The 27,928-nt window shown below is 42.1% G+C and overlaps 1 protein-coding gene and 1 long non-coding RNA gene across 2 annotated transcripts in view; one reads left to right on the plus strand and one right to left on the minus strand.

Moving 5' to 3' along the window:
* The window catches only part of RYR3 (ryanodine receptor 3), a 271,072-nt gene that overhangs the window by 57,814 nt on the left and 185,330 nt on the right, over positions 1-27,928 (plus strand). Inside the window, exon 3 of the mRNA XM_079954045.1 lies at positions 12,865-12,972. Within this exon, the coding sequence (XP_079810171.1) occupies positions 12,865-12,972 (108 nt within the window). The remainder of the gene's footprint in view (positions 1-12,864; positions 12,973-27,928) is intronic.
* LOC307204482 lies at positions 24,507-27,520 on the minus strand. The gene is made up of 3 exons (XR_013833710.1): positions 27,429-27,520; positions 25,470-25,844; positions 24,507-24,631 (listed from the first exon to the last, which is right to left on the minus strand). It is a non-coding gene; the product is annotated as an uncharacterized lncRNA (long non-coding RNA).

Raw genomic sequence — 27,928 nt, forward strand, 5'->3', positions numbered from 1 at the left:
TTAGATGCTTTGGGGTGATAGGATATGAACTCATAAAGATATGGAGCTTCTGTGCCTTTAAGAACCTTGGTTTTCTTGCACCAGTTCAGCTGAGGCTCAAAGAGATGCTGAGCAAGGGCCCAGAGTAGAAATAACCCAAGAAATAACCAATAGCAGAGAACAGTGGTGATCTAGAGACCAAGTGGGGACCAAAGCCATGTTTCTGACAGGAGTCAGAGCCTATCTAAGTAAGATCTTAAGTACTGGAGCAGATCAGATAATTGTGTAGGCTCTGTCCTTCACATGGGAGTTGGAAGGATCTTTAAGGCACCTTGCACTTTAATGTTTTTTGGGGCCTCTGTACATCTTCTCTTCTCTCAGGTAAGGTTTATGGAGGCTTAAGAGGCCTTGGGTGAGTGGTCCTACTGCAAAATAGGATGTTTAATGGCTTCAAAATGATCAATGAGCTGGAGTAACTCAACTAAGAGGAAAGGTAACATGACAGAAGTAAAGGGGGACATGATAGAGCTTTTAATAATAATGCATGGTATAGAGAAGGTGAATGTTGTCCCTGTCTACTAATACTGGATCCAGGGACCATCCAATGAAGCCCAATAGTGGCAGTTTCATTACAAGGAAAACAGGCACACAGCACATACTTAATGTGGAATTTGCAACCACAAGATGTGGTGAAGACCACCATCTTGGAAGGCTTTAAAAATGGGATAAGGAAATTATCAATGGAGATGATCAATGGCCACTAGTCATGGCCACTAGTTAAGGAGATGATCAATGGCCACTAGTCATGATGGCTGTATATTACCCTCAGTATTTGAGACTGTAAGCCTCTGAATGCCAACCACTGAAGAGCATGTGCAGGAAAGGGCTATTGTGCTTAAGTTCTGCTTTTGAGCTTCTCACAGTCATTTGGTTGGTTTTTGTCAAAAGGGAATGCTGGACTAGATAGGGCTTTGTTCTGATCCAAGAGGGCTTTTCTTGTGAAAACTCCAAAACCCTGGGGTTTGTGTTCAGTTAATAATGAATATAATATAATATAATATAATATAATATAATATAATATAATATAATATAATATAATATAATATAATAAATAATAATTTAGAAATCCAATCTACTTTCTCAGAACAACCTGTAGATTTCTCTTCCTTACATCACTCTCTAAACAGAGTTAAGGAACATGGGACCCACAAAGGCAGGTTCCTATACCTCAGAGTTGCTGTCATGACCGTGGGGCAGGAAAAGACCTAGGGAGCCTCTGTTACTCTGTCACAATGTAACTCCCATCCAGCTGTTCACCCTTGTTCCCCTACCTGATGAAATGGAAAATTTCACATTATTTAAATAGAAATTGCCATTAAGAAGTTGGCAACTGTGACTCATTATTAAAATAAGTCGCTGCTCCGCCTGCATGAGAAAGGAAAGCTACATCAAAAGAAAGTGACAGACTGTGGCATAACCACCTATTCCCGAATGACAGATTTATGCTTGAATTTTGCATGACCGAAATGAATTTTAATAATTAATTGCACTGTTCTGCTAGCTTAGAGAATTGTGAGGTCTGTGTAACCACTAACCGTTTTATAAATGCTGGACATTGAAAGGCCATGAGGCTTGTTTTTTTTTGCTGTTTACTGGCAAATAATTATCTTCAGTTTATTTTACCCCACTTTTAAATTGCTTGGCTGACTTCTACCAGAACAGCGGAAAGTGTCCATCTATAAGATTTGGATATTTCAAGTTGCCTGTAAACACAGCACAAGTTGGACCAAGGATGTGTCATGATGGGGGCCTAGTATTGGAAATGGGTAATTCAGATAGCACAAACAGGTCACTGACAACAGGCCACTCGCAATAGGATTTTTTACTTTAACTTACCGGCTTTTTCCTACAAAGGGAGGGCGGCAGTCACCATCAACAGAAGCCCTGTTCAGTGTAAGTTGTGCTTGCACAATGGGATTCCGCCTCTTCCTCCCTTGCACCCTCCATGCCTTCTCCTGATCTGCTCCAGCGGATTGGGGGAACACCTAGAACAGATTTGGGGATGCAAGGGAAGGATAAGGAGAGAATTTTTCATTGTGCAAGGAGAAATCATTGTGCTAATGAAATGTTCGTGTTAACACTATGTTGAAAACAAACCATAACATAACTTTTATTCTAACAGCACCCTTTCTCTCTGCAAAATGGCATGGAACCACAATTTCCCCATTCACTTAACAAAGAGTATAAATCATTATCTCAAAGAAACATTCTTACTAGGAGGAAACCTTTGCCATAAACCATCATTTTTTCTCTATATCATATATACCAACCCCAATGGTAAATAAATAAATAAATAGTTTTTAGGTCATTCTGTTGAGTGCTAACGCAGTGAATCAATATATCTGCTCCTCAACAGTTTTGTGCCAGTGCTTTTTATAGTTTGGAATGGTGATTTCGGCTTGGTTAACATAAACTGTATCTGAAGTCAAAAAGTTAGGAGACTTGTAGTTCCAGGAATTGATTGAATGGTATTCAAGCATAATCTAGATGCACCAGTGCTTTCTTTAAAAGAAGAAGAAGATTACTGCAGAATTTTGCAGAAATGTATAAAATATAATCATATTTATTGTATTGCAATCAGACAGAATGTGCTATATAGATACCTATTTCTATGTACTGCCACTGGAATATAGACAGTGGGATCTGTGTTCACAAAGCCTGTCAAGAGGAAATCCTATGGGCTTAGCCTTAGCATTGTACAAAGTTCCTGCAGCATCAACTAGACTGAAGATTGGTTTACATATGCATGCAGATCGCTTGATATTTTTTATCATGATTATTCAAGAGTAGGTGACTGGCAGCTGGATTTATGAGAGTTGGACTCCTTTCTGTGATTGGCATCCAGGTGGTGAGTTTCTAACATCTACTTGCTCCAGCCATAATTTATTGTAGATCACAGGAGGCAGGGGTACCAACCAATACTCTCCTGGGGGCCAGCACTACCATTGCTTCGGGGACGGGGGCACATAGGGAATTGAGTACACAACATCTCCAACTCCCATTGTGTCCGAGATGAGCCATAAATAGCTGTGAATCAGGAGCTGGGAGTCAAGAATCAGGAGCCAGACGCCTGTAATTGCAGCTACTCCAAAGAGAAACCGCAGTCTGAACAGGAAGCTTCTCCGGGTGAGGGAGCAACTGACCAACCTGAGAGTTGGCTTGCAACAATAGAAATTGTTGGTTCCCCTGTCTTTGAAAATCTAAAATCTATCTGTTACCAGGTCTGTTTCCTGAATCCCATGTCTTTATAAGAACCTAACCCCTAGGGGTGCCATGTATAGCTCTGGTGGCAGTGACCAAGTAGTAATGATTTATTTGCCAAGCAGAATCAAGAAGCCTAACCACTGCAGCAGCATTTCACTATAATGCCACTCTCCTTTTTTCCATTCCCCACCACCCAGGGCCATCTTAAGCATATCCGGCCCTGTGTTGCAAAGATCCCTCCGGTGCCCCACTCCCCGTTTCCCAGAGTTGTCGACCGCTCTCCTCCCGCAGGGCTTGGGAAGGAAGCTGCATGTCCGCCAGCCATATGGTTGATGGGGCGCAGCTGGCGGGTGTGCAGGAGGGAAAGGGGAGGTCACCGGCAAAGCCACGCAGCTCCCCCACTCACTGGGGCGCCCCTGAGAGGCTGGCGCCCTGACGCAATGCGCCAGTAAACCCAATGGGAGAGACGGCTCTGCCACCACCACCACCGCCGCACAGACTGTAGTCACAGGGCTAGAGTAACAAACCCTCCTGCATAGCCTATCCTGAGAAAGATGGAATTGTCATTGTGCTGATCTACAACAATTTTTAAAATATATTGTGGTATACTTGTTAATTTATCACACGGGACAATGTATTTTTGTATTTTGTATTGAGGAAGATAGGGTTGGTTTGGAGAGCTCCTGCATAAACCTACACAGATTTACTTAAAAGTAAGTTCCATTGAGTTCCATGATTGTAGCCTTTTTACACTCCTCTGGAAATGGTTAGTAATAAGTATGTAAGTTATATAACAGACTGTGAAGAAAAAAAGGGTGTGACTTCCTGTGACCCAAATCTACAGTCTGTAATTGTTTCATTGCCTGTTTATACATAAAAAATACTGTGCCTTCACCCAACCTAGGCCTCAAGGTGTGAGAATGAGATAAAGAAAATAATTTTATAACTAAAATAGAATCTGCCAGCATGGTGCATACTTGTCTTGTGTCTTCAAATGCCTGAGAAAACTTTGTCTCTCCTTATTACAGTCTGAGAATCCGAGAGGAAATGCAAATGAAATTCTAATTAAGATAATAAGCAGAAATCACAACTTAGTAAAATTGTGCTCATATTGCTGAAGTTTTCTAATACACTAATGGCTTCAATCAAATCAAGCATTATCTGCACACAGTAGCTGCTTATTCATTTTTAGCAGCTCTTGCTAATTTTAATGGCCATAACAGAGCCTGATCAAAGCCCTTTAAAGTCACGTTGATTTCTATGACAAAGTTATGGGTGCACACGCTTAACTCGTTCTTACTAAAATTAGTGGGATGGAAAGAGCTTAGCTCAATTTTGCCTGTACTTTTGGAGCTGGAGCTGTAGTCCTTCCGCTCTTTACGTGGATAGCATATAATTAATTAATCTGCCAAACGTACTGTCTTCTATCTTGTTTGTTCACAACCTGAAGAAATTTCCCTGGTGGTTTTAAAGAATAATTACTATGCATTCATGGTACTTTGCAACGGTGCTCATTGCCCCATTTTCTGAACCTGCAAAGTACAGCTGCTGTTTTGTTCTTAGTGTTCATTAGATTGATAGAAGTGAAGATGTGAATACAATTTTTATGGTCTTCAAACTTCTACTATGCCAGAAGCTGACTTTCAGTAAAACAGCTGTAATGCTGCATTTTGTTCTGTCTGGGTTACTTTGTTGCCTCACCTATCTATGAAGATTAATGGGAGAACTATATCGCTGCAATTAGAATGTGTTCTACATTTCACTAGTTGATGAATGTAAACCATTTTCTTCATTGCTCTATTGGGCTCTGCAGCTTGGTGGCTGCCCAGTATTTCAGTAGTATAATACAACTGCACTATTTACCACACTAATAACAAGAACTGGCCTTCCAATGTATTTCTGAAGCAAGATTTGTTGCCTGCGGCAATTGCCAGATGTGACTCTTTTCAACACTGGAACCTGCATGACCAGGGCACAGAAATGTAATCTGGAAGGCAAATTTGATGCAGTATTGAGTAGTCTGCCACTAAAAGCCATGAAAAAATTATTATACCTAAAATATTTCTAAGATGTGCCTGTGTGACGTTCTTTGAAACTTTTTCTACAAAGGAGATTCCACATCCTCTGTGGGGAGCTTCCTCCATTGCTGAACTCCTCTCTGAGGTAGGAGTCCACCCTCCTTACTGAAATATATTATTGCATGCCATCGCAGTCTCCGAGTTGTGCAAGACACCCAGGGTTCACTACCTTCACCCCAACAGTCTGACGAAGACTGAGCAAGCTCAACTGAATATGCTGAATAACTGAATGCTGAATGCTGAATAACTGGCTAGTTGGGAGATACTGGGAAAGTGGGAGAGGGGAAGGGAGGGGGGAAGAAATGGAACAGAATATCCTGGAAGAGGAAGAGCTTGCTGGCTGGAACCCTGAAGAGGAACACTTGCTATAGAAGCATTTTTTTAAAAAAAATTGCATTTGCATCCTGACTTTTTTCCAAGAAGAAGAAGAGGAGGAGGAGTTTGGATATGATATCCCGCTTTATCACTACTGGAGTCTCAAAGCAGCTAACAATCTCCTTTCCCTTCCTCCTCCACAACAAACACTCTGTGAGGTGAGTGAGGCTGAGAGACTTCAAGAAGTGTGACTAGCCCAAGGTCACCCAGCAGCTGCATGTGGAGGAGCGGAGACGCGAACCCGGTTCACCAGATTACGAGTCCACCGCTCTTAACCACTACACCGCACCACACTGACCAAGGGGGTCGTGACATAGTTCTCCCATCTCTATAATATCCTTGCAACACTCCTGTGAAATAAGTTAAGCTGAGTAAGAGTGACTTACCTATGGGCACCCAGGTCATGATTGTGTGAGGCTTGAACCTTGGTTTTCTCAGTCTTAGTTTTTACACAATGATTTTGTCACTTCTCAAATGAAACTTAGAGAGTGAGCAAGTCTGTGTTAGGGGTATCTAGTACAGACCTTTCCTACCACCATTGATTATATTTTTGCAACCTCAACTATGCATGTTTACTTAGAAGTAAATGTGAGTTAAATTGGTCTTACTCCCAGTTAATTGTGCCCAGGATTGCAGCCTTAATCTGATTCAGCCTGTTTTTATCAGCTTTATTTCCATTTCTCCATCCTAGAATTAAACTCAAGCATTGCAGCTGCTTTAGGCCTCTTTCCCTGGGTGTCTTATAGATGAATAGTCTTTTAGTAGCATCAAGTATTCCTAGGAATAACTATAATTATTAAATGAACTAGAGAGAATTTACAGTAGTGATGTAAGAACACTACAGCAATCTTAATAGCCACCTCTGCATTGTTAAGACAGGTATCTTTGGATGTTCTTGTGCTGTGGACCATGTCTTCCTGAAAAGTGGTGACTTTGGCAGGCTGCTGCTGGTAAATAAATGAGAGAAGCTGATATAAAGCTGAGAAATTAAAGGCTCAAAAATCCACAATGAAACGTGGACATTGATTTGATAATGCTTTAAATGATCATTCCCCAAATTGGTGATAACATTTTAAAAGGGCAAAATTACTTGGAAGTTATTTCACAACAGTATGTAAGAGTTTTGCATTGAGGACCCTGGGTGGCTAATTAACATTATCCACTTACCATCTCATTATCCTTGCTTATTGAAGTGCCTAAATGAAACAGATTCTCATCTATTGTGCCCAACAGCTTTACAAAACCAAGTCAATGATTATTTTTAAGGCATTTGAGATTGTTAGATAAACAACTCTAACCTTATTGCATATTACAGTGCTTTAAACCATTTGCTAGGAATTATGTTCATATTATTCAGTAGTAGTAGTTGAAGCATGACAGAAGAATAACCCTATACCTGCTCCAGAGTCCCAACAGAGGGGAGGCAGATGTGGCAAGAACCCCCTGCCCCCAACAGGTCTGGAGGGACAGAGCATCCCCCCACAAGAGTATCCCTCCCTGCCACAGATGACCAGGCAAAATGTCTGCACACGAGGCTTATCTGTTGAAGAATAGGGAGAAATGTTTTCTAGACTAGAAAGCAGCAACCCACTGCATTGCTTTGCTTTCTTTCTCCACAGCTGAGTTTTGCTGTGGAGGGAGAAACCAAGATGAACTGAGCTGAAGTCAACATATAGATGTGGAGAGAGATCAGAATAATACAGTACTCATAAACCAGATTAAATTTGTCAGTCAAAATTCAACTGCAATGAACGTCTCCACACTTAAAAAGACTTCTGGTGTTTCTACCTTGCAAGAAGTTCTTGATAATGTACAATGGTGGCTGATCTTATTGAGACTAGCAGTGTAGAAGGCAGGTGCAATCATAGAATTGTAGAGTTGGAAGGGATCTTGGGGGATTTAGTCCAATCCTCTGCAATGAAATCTGTATTAGACCATACTAAACGATGGCCATCCCACCTCTGCTTAAAAACCTCCAAGGAAAGAGAGTCCACTACCTCTTGTGGGAGTCTGTTTCACTGTTGAACAGCTACTGTCAGAAAGTTCTTCCTGATGTTTAGTTGGAATCTCCTTTCTTGTAACTTGAATCCATTGGTTCAGGTCCTACCCTCCGGAGCTGGAGAAAACAGGCTCGCTCCATCTTCCATGTGACAGCCCTTTAGGTATTTGAAGATGGCTATCTTATCTCATCTCAGTCTCCTCTTTACCAGACTAAACATATCCATTTCCCTCAACTGGTCCTCATAAGGCTTGGTTTCTAGACCCCTGATCATCTGGGTCACCCTCCTCTGCACACGTTCCAGCTTGTCAATATTCTTTTTAAATTATGGTACCCAGAAGTAGATGCAGTACTCCAGGTGTGGTCTCACCAAGGCAGACTAGAGTGGCACTATTACTTCCCTTGATCTGGACACTATACTTCTGTTGATGCAGCCTAAGATAGCATTAGCCTTTTTTGCTGCTACGACACTGTCATGGACAGAATGCAGGGAGGAACCAGCTGGGGAACCACCAAGGGAAGAAGGCTCAGAGCCTGGCGATTGGTAGTGGGACGACGATGAGTGGTCAGAGGGAGAAGACTGGGAAGAGGAGGTGTTGGAAGCTAAAGAGGCAACAGGGTTTAGTGAGCTGAAAGAGTCTGTGGCAGAGTGAAGTCCAGAATCAGAGGCAGAAACTGAAGCAGGGAAGTGGGAGGAGGGTGGCCATCAGGCAGAGATGAATCAGGTTGGTGAAGAATCACAGGTGTGTCCCATCCCCCATCCTGCTGCAATAAGCTCCCCTTTCCCAGAATCAGGCAGGGTAGTGGCAGGCTCTGTTTGCTTGGAAAAAAGCCTGGAGAGGAGAGGTTTGGGGACTTCCAGTCTTGGCAGCGAATTCATGGGGCAAGACCTACCAGGGGTGAGTTCTGTGCTCGTTAGGCCAGACACTCAGCCAAGTCTGAAGACCGTGTTTTTGCTAATAAAGGGTTAACTTTGACCGGTGTGATTTACTGCCAGCTCACTCTTTGACAATCACACTTAAGCTTGTGATGTAAGATCCCTAGATCCTTTCCACATGTACTGCTAAGCAAGCCAGGTGTCCCCCATCTTATATTTCTGTAGCTGGTTGTTCCTGCCAAAGTGTAGAACCTTACATTTGTCCCTACTGAAATGCATTTTGTTGGCTTGGCCTATCAGTGACTTAGGCCCAAACTAAGTACTTGTTATTGCCTCTGTTCTCTATGTTGAGTTACCACTTGGACTGTAAGAAGGCAGGCAGGTGGGGACTGGCTGAGGACAGACTGGGCTTGGTGGGGCAGTGTGCCATTTGTCTTAGCAGACCAGCATCCACTGATTTAATGTGAAAATGTAGGATCATTGCCACATCTTGAATTCCTTCACTATTAACCAGCTTTCCCGGTATTATTTTGTTGTTGGCTTTGGGTTTTATGGAGTATCTGATTATGGGATATCAGAAATTAATGAGAGAATTCAGATGGGTTTTCAACACCAACAAGGTTGAGAGAAAGATAGAGTTGGAAAGGGAAGCCAGCCAGCAGCATTAAGAGTGCAGGTTGAAAAGACCTTGATCTATGTGGCTACGATTAAAGAATCACGAGAACTAGAGTTATAGACACTATAATCAAATTAGCCACAGGGAATTTTTCCTTTCCTATTATGTCACCTAATTAGCCTAGCAAATCCCTTGGCTATGGATATGAAAAATAGGGACATGTTGCTCAAAGCTTTTGTCCTCTGCTTGTCTCCCATTAACAATTAGGGAACGTTTGCTGACATGGCCTTTGTAATATTATGTTTTGATATATTTTAAATCAAACTTTGGTTTTTTAGAACGTGACCTTCACAGAGTAACTGTTGGGTCTGTGTAATGCAATCACTTCTGCCAAATGTATGAAGAGAGAAAAGGGCATTTTGCTGAGTTCTGTGTTGTTGATCTTGAAGATAGCAACACTGTTAATTGAACAAGAGGGAACGACTGTGCGAGCACTGAATATTTAACATTTTTGTTGCTCAATAGTTTAACTGTAATGAGCAGCGACAGCCTATATATTACAGGAGCAAATGTTTTATTTATATATTAATACGTGCAATGGTAGCAGTCTAAAAAACGCAACTCCATTACCAGCCAGGAACATTGAACACTTCATTGTTTGTAATACACTCTCCATGGCATTCGTCTTTTTAGCAAACTTTATCAGTGACTTAGTAGCTAGAAATGTGAAGGTGAGGCATCTAATCATAAGCTTGCATTTTTATTAAAGCTTATATGTTTGATCAGGGCCTGTATCTTAAAAAGCTTAATGATTTTCAAATATTTTATGCCAGGCAGAAGACCAGTTGCCTAAAAACCTTGGCAAGATATTTTTACTCCTAGACAAGGGGCCCCCCTGATTTATAGCAGAAAACAATTCTCAAAGTCGTAAAAAGGGAATTACAGGCTGACTGCCAAGGTTACACTGACCCTACAAATTAAGGGTGGATAAATAGTAAAATGAGCCATATCTTCTTCCTAAGGTTAAGAAGGTCAAGAGCAGTGAAAAAGCATCTAGCTGGCAGAAAGAGAACATTTTTGGGAAGACTTTTCTAAAGCTGTTTGTTTCTTAAACTAAGATCCTTTTAAGATTTCTTTTCCTTGTAAAAGGTTGTTTATGTATTAAATATATTAGCTTAAATATAATTATGCAAAGGATTTAAGAAATGCTAGATTCTTATTTCATATAGTTGTAAGAGTTGTAACTATCCTGAAATTAAGTCAGCCACCAGCCAAGCCCCCTTGCCAGACAGAAGACGCCAATCGAGCACTCCTGATATATGGTTGTCAGGCCTTTTGTTTAGAAACCTTCAAATGAAGGAGATCTCTCAATGTTGATGTGAACTCAATCCTTGACATATGCATAAGATAAAAATTCAAGATTAATTATCTGTTTTGGAAGGCAATAGGGCAAGGAGGGCAAGAGGTGAGCTGGTAATTAAGATTCCTTGTTGAGACACATGTAAGATATATTACTACTTATTTGTCATTTATAGATAGAAGAATATATAGCTTTTTGATTTCCATAAAAGGGCAAGAAGGAAATGGGTGTATCTTTTGTGATTGGTTCTAGCAAACAGCCAATAGGAATTTTAACCAGGCTGATTGGATTGGACAGAGGCAGCCACAGGAGGAGCAAGGGGGCTGGATTAAGGAAATATAAGTGCTGGCCAGAATGGCAAGAGGCCAGGCCAGAGCTTGGTAACCATATACCACTGTGCCTCATATTTATTTGTCTGACAAATAAATTATTATTTTAATTTCTCTGTTGCTGCGTTGAATATTTCATTCCAGCTAAGCGTTAACCACAAGCAGGGTGCTACAAAGGCACAGGAAAAAATTGGGGGGGGGGGATCCCTAACAACAACAACAACAACAACAACAAAATATTATGGTCTTTTCCCCAGGCCTTCACATCTCTTAATTTTCTTTGCAAGAAAGTTCCAAGATGGGCTTTAAAATACTGGTACATCTCTATTAAAAATGTTGTTTTTTCTTGTAAAATAAAAGTTGCTGTATGTAACAACTAAACATCGGGTGCCACACAGTGTCGTTTTAAAAGGACTGAGTGACCTTGCATGAATGGTACTTAGAGCACACGTTAGTTGACCCCTGCCCACAAAAAACAATTTCCTCAAATCTAAATAATTAGCAAGAAGGCTAGAATAGGACATAGTATCAGAAATAATTTTATTCATTAGTATCGTCATCAGCTCTTTAACAACTACGCATTCCAGAGCAAAGTATTTGCTGAGGGAAGGGTCTAGCTTAGTGGCAGAGCATTGCTTTGCATGCAGAAGCTCTAGATTTAATCTCTGGCCCCTGTCTGAAGCCCTGGAGAACCACTGCCAATCAGCACAGACTACTGAGCTAAATGTAGCTGTGATCATCTTCTGTATAATACAGCTTCCTGTTTTCCTATGAGCCACCAGTATAGCACCATTCAAGCCAAAATCTTGAATGCTGCTTCAATGAGCTTTTGTGAGCAATGCTCCAAATCACCTAAATCAAAGATCGGGGACCTGTGGCTCTCCAGATGTCCCATTAGCTCTAGCCAGCAGGGCCAATAGTTACAGCTGTTGGGAGCTGCTGTACAAACAACATCTGCAGGGCCACATGTTCCCATTCCTGGCCCAACCTTTATGGGAAGCAAGTGAAGGAATTCCTTTAAACCTTTGGGCTGCAAACAGATTTTGCTGAGCTGTCACACACACACACACACACACACACACACACACACACACACACAAAAGGTACTGTCATCTATGTTGTTTTAATGTTATTTAAAAGACATTTCATTGATTTTATTGTACATTGTCTAGGACTGGTACTTAAAATTACATATAACTAAGCTCAGTTGGTTAGAGCGTGTTGTTGATATTGCCAAGGTTTCAGGTTCGATTCCCATATGAGTCAGCTAAATATTCCTGCATGGCAGAGGGTTGGATTAGATGATCCTCAGGGTCCCTTCCAACTCTACAATTCTTTGATTCTACCCTTTTACTTTGGCTTTGTTGTTGTTTAGTCATTTAGTCGTGTCGACTCTTTGTGACCCATGGAGCAGAGCACGCCAGGCACTCCTGTCTTCCACTGCTTCCCGCAGTTTGGTCAAACACATGCTGGTAGCTTCGAGAACACTGTCCAACCATCTCGTCCTCTGTCGTCCCCTTCTCCTTGTGCCCTCCATCTTTCCCAACATCAGGGTCTTTTCCAGGGCGTCTTCTCTTCTCATGAGGTGGCCAAAGTATTGGAGCCTCAGCTTCACGATCTGTCCTTCCAGTGAGCACTCATTACTTTGGCTTACACATCATTTATACACTTCTCACTTGGGCCTGCTTTACATGGCATGTTTTTAAGACGTACTGTTAAAAAATGGAGAACATAACCTGCAATGGACATGTCGTGGGTAGAGCGGAAATGTGCAAAATGTTTGGGGACCACTGAAATGTATAGTGCTGTTCATTTTTTTAATGATCTGTAGTCTTGCACAAATCTTTTCAGAGGAGCTAGCCATGCAAGGCTGTCACAGCAGAAACAGCAAAGGGTCTTGAGATACCTTAAAGACTCACAGATCTATTGTGGCAAACGCTGATGTGGGTGAGAGCACTGATTTTTGCTGCTTGTTTTATTTTTACAGTATGTCCCTCCTGACCTTTGCATCTGTAACTTTGTACTGGAGCAGTCTTTATCTGTCAGGGCCCTCCAAGAGATGCTTGCCAATACAGGAGACAATTCCAGCGAAGGGGTGAGTAAAAGGATGTTTGTTTTGGTGTCATGGGATGCCAGTCATCCAAGATTAAACTGCTTCTCGCCTTCCTGCCTTGACCCAGGAACCTTTCAAAAGACTGAGTGTTCAGAATGAATTATATGATATTGCCAAACTTCCTTTTTGTGTGTTTATGTGTGTGTGTGTGTGTGTGTGGATAGTGTCTTTTATTTTCTCATCCCCACACCTTGCAAAAAAAACGTCAGCCGCTTCTTAAGAAATTCCAAGCAGTTTCTAAAAATAAAAATAAACCTCCCAATCCATCCTTACTTCTTCGGAGACCAATTATTATACCACCAGAAGGAAATATCTGCTGAGGAGCATCCTTTGAGGTACAGCTAGCACAAGGTGTTGAGAGTCAAGTTGCTTTGAATTTAGGTCATGTGCAGGGCAGCATTACTTTTCTATTAGGAATCACTGGAGCAGAAACGTGAGGAAATTTTTTTTTGTTAAACACTTTGCACTCAAATGAGAAGAGACCTGGAGTCAGAGTATTCTAGTTTCCCACCCCCATGAAGTCCCCCCCTCCCTCGGGCCAGACTTACAGAACAAAAATTTGCTTGCACCACACCAAATTTTTAATTGATAAGAAATACATTGGAGGAAAGAAACAACTCCCGACAGTGATTGATTTACAACATCGAACACAACTGCTTCATAATGTGATCACGGGGCATCCAGAGAGTATAAAGCAATGCAGCTACATAAGAATATGAATCATTCCCAAAATATAATTACAAAAGAGCCTCTTACGTATGTACCGTAAGCATGTATACAAATCCAATGAGAGGTGTGAGCTTGTTTTTGCTGAGTGATCTCATTTATAATTAGGCCTAATTTGAGACAAACAAACAAACTCATCAACACAAAGAAGCCTTTCTCTTTTCTGTTCATGGTTGTCAGAGTTGAGAATCCCTGTTCACAGCTATATTGTCCTCAGTATCAGTTGATGCTCTTGCTCTCATTTTGAAAAAAATATCTATTCATATTCTGCATATATATATATTTAGATACTATACTATACTGAAATGTTTAAACATTTCTTTGATTATCCTGAAATCTTCCGGCCACACTTGCCATCCTCTCCTGCCACACCAGTGTGGCATGCCACACCCTTTGAGAACCACTGTTTTTAGGCATGAATCAAACTAGTACATAGTAAGTTACCCCCTTCACACATGCAGCCAGCAGGATGGGAAAGTATGGTATGGTATAGTAAAGTAAATGATACACATGTGAAGGATGCAACTAAGTGGGAGGGGCTGATCGACTGGGTCTTTCCCTTCCAATTTGCACCTTGCCATGAGAAAGTATGGGGACACGGGTGGTGCTGTGGGTTAAACCACAGAGCCTAGGACTTGCCGATCAGAAGGTCAGCAGTTCGAATCCCCGCGACGGGGTAAGCTCCCATTGCTCGGTCCCTGCTCCTGCCCACCTAGCAGTTCGAAAGCACGTCAAAGTGCAAGTAGATAAATAGGTACCGCTCTGGCTGGAAGGTAAACGCCGTTTCCGTGCGCTGCTCTGGTTTCACCAGAAGCAGCTTAGTCGTGCCGGCTCCCTCAGCCAATAAAGCGAGATGAGCGCCGCAACCCCAGAGTTGGTTGCGACTGGACTTAATGGTCATGGGTCCCTTTACCTTTATGAGGAAGTATAATCATCAGGCCAAAAAGATCACATTATTCATATATTGTGGGGTCACACTATGTGGAAGCAGTGCCCATGATGTAGGCTTGGCACATGCCAAAGCGCCTGGGTTGTGTTTGTTTCACTGGAATGAGCAACCTTCCCCTGCTTAGCCATCTTATGCACAATGGTGCAAAGATGTGTATCCAGTACCCAGCAAGGAAACCATCACCCCGCTTGTGAACTTCCTAAGGGATGTCTACCAGAGTCATCCTGGCTCCTAGAGCCCCAAATGCTCCATGGAGCAAAAGGAACTCTTCCAACTCTTAACCCTGTCTGGTCCTGACAGAGCCATGTAGCTTCCCTTGTGCTTCAGCAAGGGCAGCAAGCAAGTGATGCCGTAACAATAGCAGTGGTTCTGTGTTGTCAGCAGGGATGGGGACCAGCAGTGTCTTATGCTAATGCTGGTTCCCTCTTGTCCCATTATGAGAGCTGCTGTGTGAGCAGCACAGCCGCTGATAACACTGGATCATTAGCATGCTCAGTTTTGTTCTTAGTTGCTTGGGAGTAAGCCAGAGAACATTACAACCTCCTGGTTAAGCAGTTGAATTCCATCTTTCTTTCTTTTTCCAAGATAGGACCAAAGCGTGAACATTAAGAAAACACAAAAACCTGCATTCTCTGTTTTCATACCTTACGTATAAATGCGCTCTTTCTCTTATTGCTGCTGAAGTTTGATTTAAACAGTTGTACATTGGGCACCTTAGAAGAGCATCTGATTAGTAGTGAGGACTGCAAATTGCCAGGTCGATATATGATATATCAATACACAGAGGCATAAACTCTGGAGTGGAAAGGAACTGGAAAGACTTACAGAGGTTGTCTTTTCTGCTTTTACAGGGAGTTGTTAGATAGCTGGACAGTTAAACAAATGTACGTAAGAAGTATGCAGTTTTATGCTTTGGTTTCTGTATAGAAAATTAAAACATCACATTTACCTGTATGTAAGAATATCACTTTAAAGTAAATAAGCTATTAGATATGCATTCATTTTTTCTACAAACAGACTACATTAAACAAATTTCAAATAATATAGTCAACATTGGGACTAATACGTCAATTCAGTCTAATTTTTTAATTTTAAAAACTCATTCGCAGTCAGCAACACTAATATTGTATATGAGACAATATCACTCATGTCATGGTAAAGGTAAAAGTAAAGGTACCCCTGCCCGTACGGGCCAGTCTTGACAGACTCTGGGGTTGTGCGCCCATCTCACTTAAGAGGCCAGGGGCCAGCGCTGTCCGGAGACACTTCCGGGTCACGTGGCCAGCGTGACATCGCTGCTCTGGCAAGCCAGAGCCGCACACGGAAACGCCGTTTACCTTCCCGCTGGTAAGCGGTCCCTATTTATCTACTTGCACCTGGAGGTGCTTTCGAACTGCTAGGTTGGCAGGCGCTGGGACCGAGCAGCGGGAGCGCACCCCGCCGCAGGGATTCGAACCGCCGACCTTTCGATCGGCAAGTCCTAGGCGCTGAGGCTTTAACCCACAGCGCCACCTGCGTCCTTGAGTAAACAACCCCAATTCCTTGGCAGTAGCCAAGTATTCCTGAGTGCAATAGAGATATGTGCAGAGAGTTGTTCTGGAATTGCAGTGCATGATCAAGCCTTATTATGTCTTGAGTCTCTATTACCAGGGCAGAATGTGGTTTCATATGTGCGTCTCTCCCCTTTAATGGGGCATATCCACATGACATTGTCCCTATCCCAGTGTTGCCCCAGACCTTTCTCCCTTTAAATGTGTTGTTTTCTGACCCTTGGAAAGTCCAAAAATCCAGGATTGAAAAGAAAAAAACAACAACAACAGCGCCCTGCATTAAAAGGGGAAAGGTCTGGCACAACAACTGGGATGGGGTTCCCATTTTGCTCCAGTGTGGTTAAGCTAATAGTGGCAACAGGCAACTATCCTGGGATAAAATGTTTTATGCATTCATACACACAGATACTGCTCTGGTTTGCATTTCACATTGAAGTATAGTTTACATTAAACCATGGTTTATGGTGCTGTTCGAACTGGGCCACTGAACGTTGCTTGAATTGATTGTCTAAAGTCTTTTGACATGAGGGCTGCAACAAATTAAAACACCAAATGTGCTTCCTCGTGCCTGTTTGTACTGCCAGACAAGCCAGCCTGTCTATCTTATGAGCTGGCCTGTTATTTCCCATGCAGCTGTTTTTGTTCTCTCTGCATAAGCTGTTTGATTTACCCTTATTTTTTATTTATATGTTTAATCATGGAATAATTTTTGATCCATCTTCCTGTAAACAGAGCATAAAGAAACTCTTGACTATTGCAGCAACATGGAAAAACCCCCACTGTAATTATGCAAATCAGCTTTCCTGCAGCAAAATGTCCCTACAGTTTCCCCCTTACGGGGCATCTAGAAGGCACCTGTCAGAATCAATGCTAGGGAAAAGTAGAGTTGTGATGGATAAAACCTGTGTTAGAATGCAAAGATCCTCAGAAGTAGTAAATAGGACACATAAATATAAATACTGGCAGCAGTTTTCTTTTTGAATAAATGATAAATTATTCCAACTTGCTTCTTGATTAAAAGGGGGGCTCTCCCTTGACTGGGAATTTTCATGCTTCTCTGGGCTTATTATTATTTAAATATACTTTTAACATTTTCCTCTTTCTTTCAGCAGTAACATAAAAGTAGTGCATTAATTTGCAGAAACTGTGGAATAACAAGTAGACCGTAAGGGTTCCTTTGGGCAGGAAAAGCCAGAGGGAATTGTTTTTAAGCAGGAAAATGGAAGTTGAGCAACTGTATCCTATTTGGGTTGTGTACTATTTACTTGGGACGCAGGTGGCGCTGTGGGTTAAAGCCTCAGCGCCTAGGGCTTGCCGATCGAAAGGTCGGCGGTTCGAATCCCTGCGGCGGGGTGCGCTCCCGCTGCTCAGTCCCAGCGCCTGCCAACCTAGCAGTTCGAAAGCACCTCCGGGTGCAAGTAGATAAATAGGGACCGCTTACCAGCGGGAAGGTAAACGGCGTTTCCGTGTGCGGCTCTGGCTCTGGCTCTGGCTCTGGCCAGAGCAGCGATGTCACGCTGGCCACGTGACCCGGAAGTGTCTCCGGACAGCGCTGGCCCCTGGCCTCTTAAGTGAGATGGGCGCATAACCCCAGAGTCTGTCAAGACTGGCCCGTACGGGCAGGGGTACCTTTACCTTTACCTTTACTATTTACTTAAGATGGGTAAATGTCTGTTAGAAAAATTGCAGGCGTGTCTGAACGGTATGCAATGGTGCAATGTTTGAATGCTTAAAGATGTGTGATTTTTAAACATAACCTGCATCAATGAATGTTTTAAAAATTTGTTTTATTTGCATCCCACCCTTCCTGCGAGGAGCTTCAAGCACCATGCATTGGATTCACAAGCCTAGGGATCAAGCCTAGGTCCGTTTGGACCATCTGCTCATATATGGGGAAAACATGGTTGATATCCTATGACCAGCTGTCTGGGAATAAGTCCAACTAAATTCAGGGGCACTTTGTTGAAGTACACATCCCTAGTTCTCTCAAGTTGCACTACATCACATGGAAGTTGTTGTTGTTGTTGCTTATTACCCACCTTTCACCCTAACATTCCTAGGGAGGGTTATAGCAACTAAAACGCAGTATTAAAAACAGTTTAAGACAGCTTAAAATCACAGAAACCAGCTAGGTCCTAAAACCACACATGTCAAGTGTCAATAGTGTAAAGAGGTGCTTCTGGGTAGTAAACAGCTATCTGGAGCCATCTGCCATAGGACAGTTTATAAAGCACATCCTACTTTTAAAGGACTTTTAAACCACCACCACCCCATTTGTATACTTTGTGTCATTTTAACCAGTGCTAAATCCCTCCATTTCCACATGTTGTTAATCCTTCCATTCATCCCTGCTTGTCAGATGAAATGCTTCAGGTATGAATGGCAGGATTTCACCAGAGCCACATTTCAATGGGTTGTGATTGTGTTTTAACACTAGGCTTCTTTATGCGGTAGTTCTTACCAGATGAGCAATATTCCAATTGAATTGAAAGTCTATGTCTCACAGTGTAGAGTTTGGGTGTAGCCACCATAACACGTGAGACAAATGATATTTAAATAAATGCAAAGCAAAAAGTAGAAATAACAGCTGTCACTCTTTTACTACTGAACTTGGGTCACTAATAGCTGACATAGTAATAGATCATACACATTTATTACCCCACATGACAAGGGGAAGGTTCATTAAGTGTGGCTCTTCTCCTCTCAATGAACAAATACGATGGGAAGCTGTTGTACCTGGACATAGAGCTATAAAAGGCACAGAAGTTGTCAGTAGACTGCTGCTGGTGCAGCATAGCCTCAGCTATTGAAATAATCAGGGATCAAAAGAAAGTTTGAAGAGCCAGTTGCATTGATAGAAGAGTGGGAAAGGTCTGTAAAAGGCAGGGGCACCATTTAGGCAAGAACTTTACGGTCCAGTCCTACACATGTCTATTCTCAAGAGCTCCATTGAGTTTAATTGGACTTACACCTGAGCATATGTGAATAGGATTGTAGCCCTAAAGCTTGCCTTTCTGCCTGTTTTGTGAAGTGGCTGTAGGAGCTTCTCGAGTGTGTTAGTTTCCCTACTAGCTGAAGTGCCAGTGAACTGCACAATTTCCTAGCCACTCTGGTGAGAAGCTGTGGGTGAGATCTGTATCTTCCTGCTTTGCCTCTTACAGCAGAAAAGTGGAAAGAGATACACCACAGGGGAATCCTGTTCTGCGCCCCCCCCGCTCTGCCCCATTCCATTCCTGCCCTGCCCTCTTTCAGCACCAAAAACAATCCATGTGCCAGTAGTCGCATGTGTGCGATTGTGTGCGAGTGAGGAACTGCCTGTATTTTATCTGAGTGTTTTCTCTTCTGCTTCTGATAAGATTTGAATAAGCTCTGAGCTGAGCAATGAGTGGGACATTGCTAGCATGGTTTATATTGGTTACGTATACTATACAAAGTGACTTAGGTTATATTAGGGTCACATCAGGATGATTGGTGCACTAATGAAATCATGCTGGAGTTATTTATTATCCAGGTTTCAGCTGTATATGTATTCTAGTGGCACACAAAATGGAATAACTTCTTAAGTGTCACAGCCCGTCTCTGTAATATAAAACTAACAGTAGCTTGGAGTATTCTGACATGAGCGATAGAAAAGGAAATGCCAGTGCTGTTCTCATGGAGGGTTTGTGAATCTCTATGGAGAGAGAGAGAGAGAGAGAGAGAGAGAGAATGATGCCTGGTCCTATATGAACCTGTCTATTCACTTAGTTCAGGAACAGGGACCATGTGGTCCTCCAGACATTGGATTCCAGAAGTTTCCAGCTCCCACAGGTGCCAGTCAGCATGGCAAATAATGATGGGTGTTGTAGCCCAACAGGGAAGGGCCATGCCATCCCTGTTCCTGACACAGAGATTTATCACAGACTCTTTTCAGGAAATTTGTTTAAACTCTATGTAGATAGGTACAAAGCAACTTGGAACCAGGCCTTCTCTGTTGTGGACTCCTTATTATCATGGAACACATTCCCTGCTCCCCACAAAACACTTGGCACATGCATTTTTTTCATTTGTTTTTTCTCGTGTCTTTGATTTAATAACATCATGCTCTTTTGCTATCCATGCTGCTCTTGGTTCTGCCTTGTTCTGTTAATAACTGTTTCACAGTGTTTTTATATATTTTTTAATATATATGTTGACTGTAAGCCACCTTGAACACATTTCACATTTCACAACAAACCATAGTTTATCACGATGCATAGCAAGCCTCAGGCTTATGCACCCCTCTTCCCCTCTCTTCTTTCCATGCAGCTGGGAGGAAGACTTCAGAAGCTTTTTCTTTCAATTTTAGTAAACCATGGCTTCTTGTTTGTCCAAAATGGGGACCTGGTTTAACAGTGATCATTTGCAAAACAAACCAACTTCAAAACATGCATAAGAAGCCATGCTGGCATGTTTAAACTCATTATGGTCTAGCATGATCATTGCCCGTGATATAAATATTTTTTCTTCAGTAAAGTTGTCCGTATTTAGTGGGAAGATCTGGCACATTTCTTTGTGTTGGGGAAGTGCTTGCAGGTGTGAACGGGCAGATTCCTGGGTGCAGCAAGAGGTAGGCAGCTGCTGCTTTGTTTAAACTATGGATGTGAGTCTGGCATGTGTATGAACTTCTTTTATTATTGTAAATAAGAGTCCTGATTAGTATACCAAATTTATAGACTTAATTGTCAAAAAAGAGAGAGACCACTTTAAGACTTCAAGGCTGTTGATTAATACATTTTACGCTTTTGGTAAGCAAGCGGGGCGGGGGGGGGGAGATAAAGAATTCACCTGGAGGGCATCATTGTAAGGAAAGCTACAAGGAAGAAGAACAGTAAATGTGCCAGCTAAAATATCCCAATGGGTTTTCTTGGTAAACGCAAGAGCAGCTATCTTATATGCTGACCACTTTCTTTGGTCTCATAAATGTGATTATGTAAAGCTGCTGCAGTACTATGGCAGTAATTTACTATTCCCTGCAGCTCAATTTTATATTTAGCGTGCTGCATACAAGTTGGTTTCTTGGAAGCATCAGCTTTTGAAGATAATGAATGTTAAATATAGTGGACACAATCTACCTGCGTAAACCCTATTGCAATGATACTTAGATCTTAAATAACTCCTTTTATTATTATTATCATTAACAACAAGAACTTCCTGGTGGATTGTGCCCATCATTATTGCTTATTTTAGTTAAATATTAAAACACGTTCCTTCAATATGTATATGTATATGTCTAAATATTGTTTTGAGTTTCTGCTTTAATATGTCACACACACACCACACACACACACACACACACACACACACACACCATTTGTGAGACTAAATTTTCATTTACTATTTTGTTTTCAACTTTGCTAGCCTAGAGAGCTCTCCGAATGGGTACGTTCTTAATTCATTTGTCTGATCTTCAGCCATCGCATGAAACTCAATCCATTTGTTCCTGTGATAAATGAAACTTTTTGCCTGTCAATGCTCATTCTGTATGCTGGTTGTTCCATGTGGTTTTTTGTTGTGGCTATAAAACCTCAGGACTAATGATCAGCCATGAAATATGGGCCTTTGCTAAACTTTCTTTTGCGCTTTACAATCATCGGCATTTGAAGCTATCAATAAAAGGTCTTTGGCATTTTTAAGTCTCTGAGAGCTGTTATATCTAGCGCAATGCAGTCCTGAACATGTTTTCTAAGAAGTAAAATCCACTTATTTCAATGAGATTTGTGCATAGGACTGCAGTCTACATATTTAAAATTTAGTTGTCACACAACATATAAGGATAAAATCAACAAAAGATCCATAAAAACATAGTTTAAAACATAAATAAAACATCTGTAAATATCAATAAAAACTGATACGTTAAAAGGGGGGAAATTTTGTAAAGTCCTATCTCAACATAAAAAGTTTTCAAAAGACATCTGAAAGGAGACAGATGGTTCCTGCTGAACCTCTACTGGCAGGGAGTTCCACAGGGCAGGGCCTGACACACCAAATGTTCAGCAGCCAACGATCAGGGGCATGAGGAACCATCACATGGTCTCATTGATCGAGGTGGAGCATAAGTAACTGGACCTAAATTGTTTAGGGCTTTGTGGGTTGACACAAATGCCTTGAACCTGGCCAGATAGTAAGGGAGTGACAGTTGCTCTGAAGGACTGTCCCTCTTTAACAGTAGCAGGGGTGAACTTTGGCCTTTCAAATTCCAGCAGTGCCCCGGTGCGAACCGAAAATTTGGCGGCGGCACCTCTCGCCTTCTGCTCTGCTCAATTCACTGCATCATAGTTGCAATGCCCTGCGGCGCCCCCTTAGGCTTGGTGCCCAGTACAGCGGAACCCGTCACGCTACCCTAAATCCGCCTCTAACAGTAGGACACTTGACCGCCCTACTGCCATGTTTGGCACTTTTCTACTCTCTGCCAACGTTTGCCTTTGAGAAAGGGAAGGAAAGGAGCATGTTGGTAATGACACAAATTGTCACTCTGTTGGCAGCTGGGAAACCGAAGGAGAGGGTGGGCTCAACAACAAGAGTTTAAAAGACAGAATACATATATTTATCAATGCAGGGCTGATAAACCATACCACTATCTCACTATCTGGGATGGTTTGGGGGTGGGGAGGGCACTGTGCTGAAGGCCACCTCACACCTGGCATTGATCCTGATAGTCCTATCCATGGAAATCTGTCAACTCATTATATTATGAAGATTCCCGGCACAGCAGGTGAGAGTTTGCACCTGGTTGTTCTTATGCATTCACTGGTTTTCCTTCTCTGAAATCCCACACAGAGTTTGAGAAAAATCTGCTGGTCAGCAGAGCAGTCAGCCCCCCAATGCTTTTGTGCAATACTAAATCATCACACTGTGTTAATTTTATTTTCCTAATCCACTGGGAAATTAGTGATTACTTAAGAACTTAACCCTCCAAGGAGGCAGATGCCCGCATAAGTGGGAATGAAATTCTTTAAAAGCCGGCAGCCAGAGACCCTCAACTTGCTCTCAGTGTAGTTTGCAGCTGACCGTTTTAATTAAATACTAATACAGTAACTTTCTGTTCCACTTTTTTTCTCCCCTCTTGTTCTCATTGTGGCTTTCAGCTATGTAGTGTAGGGTGGGAAAATCCCACACTACTGCCTGTTGGGTGTTGGGCTACTTTTTAAAAAAGTGTTTGCCACAGCAAGGCAGAAAGGAAAACATATTCTGAGGGCAAGTATTTTACTTCTAAAGGAAGAGCCTGGAGGTCACAGTCTTCATTTTGAAAGCTCCAAACCCTAATCCCAGATGCACTGGAACTGATGGATATTGTGCTTTGCTACTAGGAGTACCCTCTTCTCTTTCTCAAACCTGATTTGGCTAACCTGCCACCTTCCAGATGTTTCTGAATTACAGCTCCTATCAACCCCACCCAGCATGGTCAATGGTCAGGGTGATGGAAGTAGTAGTTCAGCGACATCAGGAGGGCCTCAGGTTCTCCATCCTTGCTCAAGGCCATGTTCTTTATCATTGCTTCACATATTCTGGGATTAAGCCTTGACATTGAAAATGGGTTCTGGTGTTCAGCTGCAGTGAGTCATTGGCCAGATTCAGTTCTGCTGATGCTTCATGTAACACCTAGACGTAAACTTGAGTTCCGTGCAATTTGCAATCCTATGCATGTCTGCTCAGAAATAGGGCCCATTGAGCTCAATGGGGCTTATTCCCAGATCAAATGGGTACAGCACTGCAGCGCCAGTGAGTTTAGGATTGAAGCTTTATGCTGCAAAGTTTATACCTGTTTATATGCTCAGCGGAGCTTCCATGTTAGAGATTATAGTATTGCAGCCTTGTGTTTCAGTTCCACATTTTGGAATTTCCAGTTGGAAATCCCTTCATAAAACACTGGGAATAGGGATATTTCCACAATCGGAGATGAGGCTGGAGTTATACTAGAAGCCCAAAGAAGAAAGTCTTAATGGAATTTATAGCCTACTTCTTTCTTCACATTAAGGATCTTGTGAATTGCCAGGCATGCAAGAACAAAATTCCCAAAATTTCCAGGATTGGATGAGATTGGATGTACTCATATTGCTGTCCATTACCTTTCTCCACATGATTTGGCTTACTTCCTTGAGCCATCTGGATGTTATTCTAATACTATCGCTCACACAGTACATTTTAAAGAATCAAAGTGTTTCTTATGAATTTTCTCACTTATTTTTACAACAACCCTGTATGATTATTATTCTCATGTTGTAACTGGGGAAGGAGATCAGGACAGAGATAATAGTGGTTGCCTCGGACAGCTTTATGGCTAAAGTCAGATTTGAATGCTGGATTTTCTGATTCACATGATTCTCAGCCATTGCAACAAAGCAAATTGTTTCCACATCTGGCAGGCAGCATATATATCACGGAGGCTTCCAACACCCTAAAATCAAGATTAGGCTGATTGTGAGTATCTAGATCTTTCTGTCTGATGAATTGCGAATAAATAATTGCTTAGAAAATTGGTTTTCAACCACATTTGGCAATTCTGAAAGCTGTACGCAGATTTGTCATTAGGAGGGCATTTAGACTTCATGAGCAAAACTAGAAAATACTTACAAACAGCTGAACACAATGACAGCATCAGAAAATCTTCAGATGCAGTCATGACCTATGATAGGACACACAGGCACGCAAACTGCCTTAGCAACTGAATCACAATATCTGTGGGTGGGGATGGGGGAATCTCATGCAAAAAATAAAAATAAAGACAGATTGCAAAGGCGTCTTCATTAAAAAGATGATGTCCTGACCTGTTTGTCACACTGCTTGTCATGCATTTATTGTGTCAACAGAAGTCAGAGAAGCTTGCCAAGCTGGGCTGTGTGAATTTGTGTCTTGAGAGTTACTGTTAGTTTAGAAAAGACCCAAGTATGCCGATTGAGATGCAAAATAATAACATGCCCTGATACTGCTGGTCTTAAGGGCCAGTCCTAAATAGTTCAGACAGGTGTTAGAATCAACATTTGGGATGGCTTCACATGTTATGAATTGCAGCAAGAATAGAAGCAACTTACACATCTGCTATTCCTGCTTCACCTGTGAAAGAGGATTTTCTGTACCCGCCTCTCCTTCTCCCTCCCATGACTTGGGAAAATTACAGCTCTGTTTCACCTGGATATTAATAGATGCAGGCTAGTTGCTTTATTACAAAATTCATGTAGCAAATTTATTATGTTATGTTACGGTATAAAAATAGTGACTGTATCTTTTTATCCCACCTCCTCTGTATGATGTCTAGGGATGTACTTGCCATGGGATGGGATGTCACTGCCCCTTGGGTTTTCTTCCTCCCAATCCCCTTCATTGTTTCCCACTTGTGGAGACTGAGAGAACTGGCAGGGCGACCATGTCCTCTTGCACCTTGAGCATCCCTGGACATTGTGTAGGAGGGAAAAGGCACAGGGCTGTCCTCTTCATCAGCAGTCCCATGGCTACTCTTCTGTCTTAATCCTAGCTTGAATTGAATGAGCTTGCCTCATACATGGATCTCAGTCACACATCTCAGCAAAGTAAGATGTGTGAGTGTCCCTTTTGCCTGTTTCACCAGGGTTGTGGATGCAAACATCACCTGTCCATCTAGCTCCCAACATTTCCTGTAAAATGTAAAAACCAACCAACCACATACCACGCCCTGGACCTCATTTTCCTTTTGAATGTTGTCAGGCCACTTCAACCCTGCTTTGTTTCAGTCCTGGTCAAATAATAATCTGTAATTTCTGGAGGCGACAGAGGGGAAATGCTGCGCAGTTGCCTAGCAATTGAAGGATATACCTTTCAACCGTTTGGGGTGACTCATCCCAAATCACAGGCAGACTGCAATAACATAGAGGACAAAATGCAATGTAGCTCGCAGGGGCATGTATTTTGTTCCTGCAGTGGCATAAGCTGCATGATGCTTTCTTTGCTCAATTCTCACAGTGAGCAACCTTCAAGCTGCATGTGAATTTTAAGCTGAGACCAGTTGCTTGCATTCAACAACAGGAGGGAAGTAAAATGGTAATGATCCTCATGTAGCTTCAAAATGGGTGACTGCTATCTCTTCCATTGGCCTCTCGTCTCCTCAGGCACTCAGTTGTGTTCAGTTCTTTCAGTATGGAAGTGTACTTGGTCAGATGTGAGGCAGGAAGGGGATGGAACCTTATGGGAAGTGTAGTTTTGTTATATTTGAAACATTTATATATCACTTTATATTAAAGGAAATGTCTGAAGCAGTGTACAAAAAACTTCAAAAAACAATAAAAATAATATAATATGGAAGCAGAGGAATTCAATACCATGCACCAGGGGTCAGCAAACTTTTTAAGCAGGGGGCCTGTCCACTGTCAGTCACACCTTGTTAGGGGCTGGGAGGGGGATGAACAAATTCCTATGCCCCACAAATAGTCCAGAGATTCTTTTTAAATAAAAGGACACATTTTACTCATGTAAAAACACGCTGATCCCCGGAATGTCCGTGGGCCGGATTTAGAAGGCAGTTGGCAGGATCTGGCCCTCGGACCTTAGTTTGCCTACCCATGCCATACACTGTGCCATATCAGTGTTAACAGTCAGGAAATGTCTGTGAACAAATAGGCTCTTAATATACATTGAAAACATAATCTAATCTGCTCATGGCTAATCCCCCCCCCACCTCTGCTTCCAAACCTTCTGTGAGGAAGGCACTACAGTCTCTTCCTCCCTGCTCCTGTTTTATTCCGCTGGCCAGGCAGGGCACAAGACACTCATTTTACAACACATAGATGTCTGAGTTTGAATTTCTGAAAATTCAAATCTAAGTGGGAGTACAGGACCATAATCAGTTTTTAAAAGAAGACGTCGTCTATATGCTTTCTGGTAGCTCTATCTGGTCACTTAATATGTAGGTTTTCAAAATATTTATGATCACCCTTCTTGGCTGGATAACAAAAACCTCAAAATCTTTGCACTTTCTATTAATTTTTTCACAATTCCATCCCATTGGATTTCCCCATTAGCATAATTCCTGGAAGGAAGACCCTCAAACAACTAAGATGCATGTCATTCCATATGCAAACAATACTGATTTGTAGTAAACCTCTCATTTTAATGTAGAATTAAAGATATGTTGAGCATGATGTCAGGCCCAATCCCACACTTCCTCTCATAGGGAGAAGGCAGGTTGCGAGTTTATCCTTTTCCCATCCCTGAAAAATGTTTACCTTCCTTAGAAGCCTGTAGCATGATTTGTAGAATACGCAGGCGTTGAAGGTTCCCTTGTTGATGAATACCTGAGCCAGGAGTGGGGTGGGTGGGTGGGTGCTGATTAGCCCTGCCCCCCATCCCATGCATATCACACATGTTTGTGGGGCAGGTTATAGGCACAAAGGCTTCTGTGGAATTTTGAACTCCTCACTATGGATGTAGTTCATGCTGTGTGTGTGGGTATCAGAAAAGCATGCAGCATCAGAGTGCAGAGCATGGGTCTGCTCAGCGCAACCCTGTTTCTTGCCCACAGGTTTGTTTTATTTTAAAAAATAAATAAATGTAGATTGCTTAATCAAGGAAGAAAAATCTTTAAGTGGCTTACCTAAAATAGCTAATCTTCTTCAGCAAAGGAGCTGCAGCCTGCACTAAAAGCTGCAGGTATCTGTGGCCCTGCAGGGTTGCAACTTTAATCACAGCAGCAGGGCAGCAAAAATTATTTTTTTGTGTGTGAAAA

The sequence above is a fragment of the Podarcis cretensis genome (assembly GCF_951804945.1).
Source record: "Podarcis cretensis genome assembly, chromosome: 1".
NCBI classification, from domain to species: domain Eukaryota; kingdom Metazoa; phylum Chordata; class Lepidosauria; order Squamata; family Lacertidae; genus Podarcis; species Podarcis cretensis.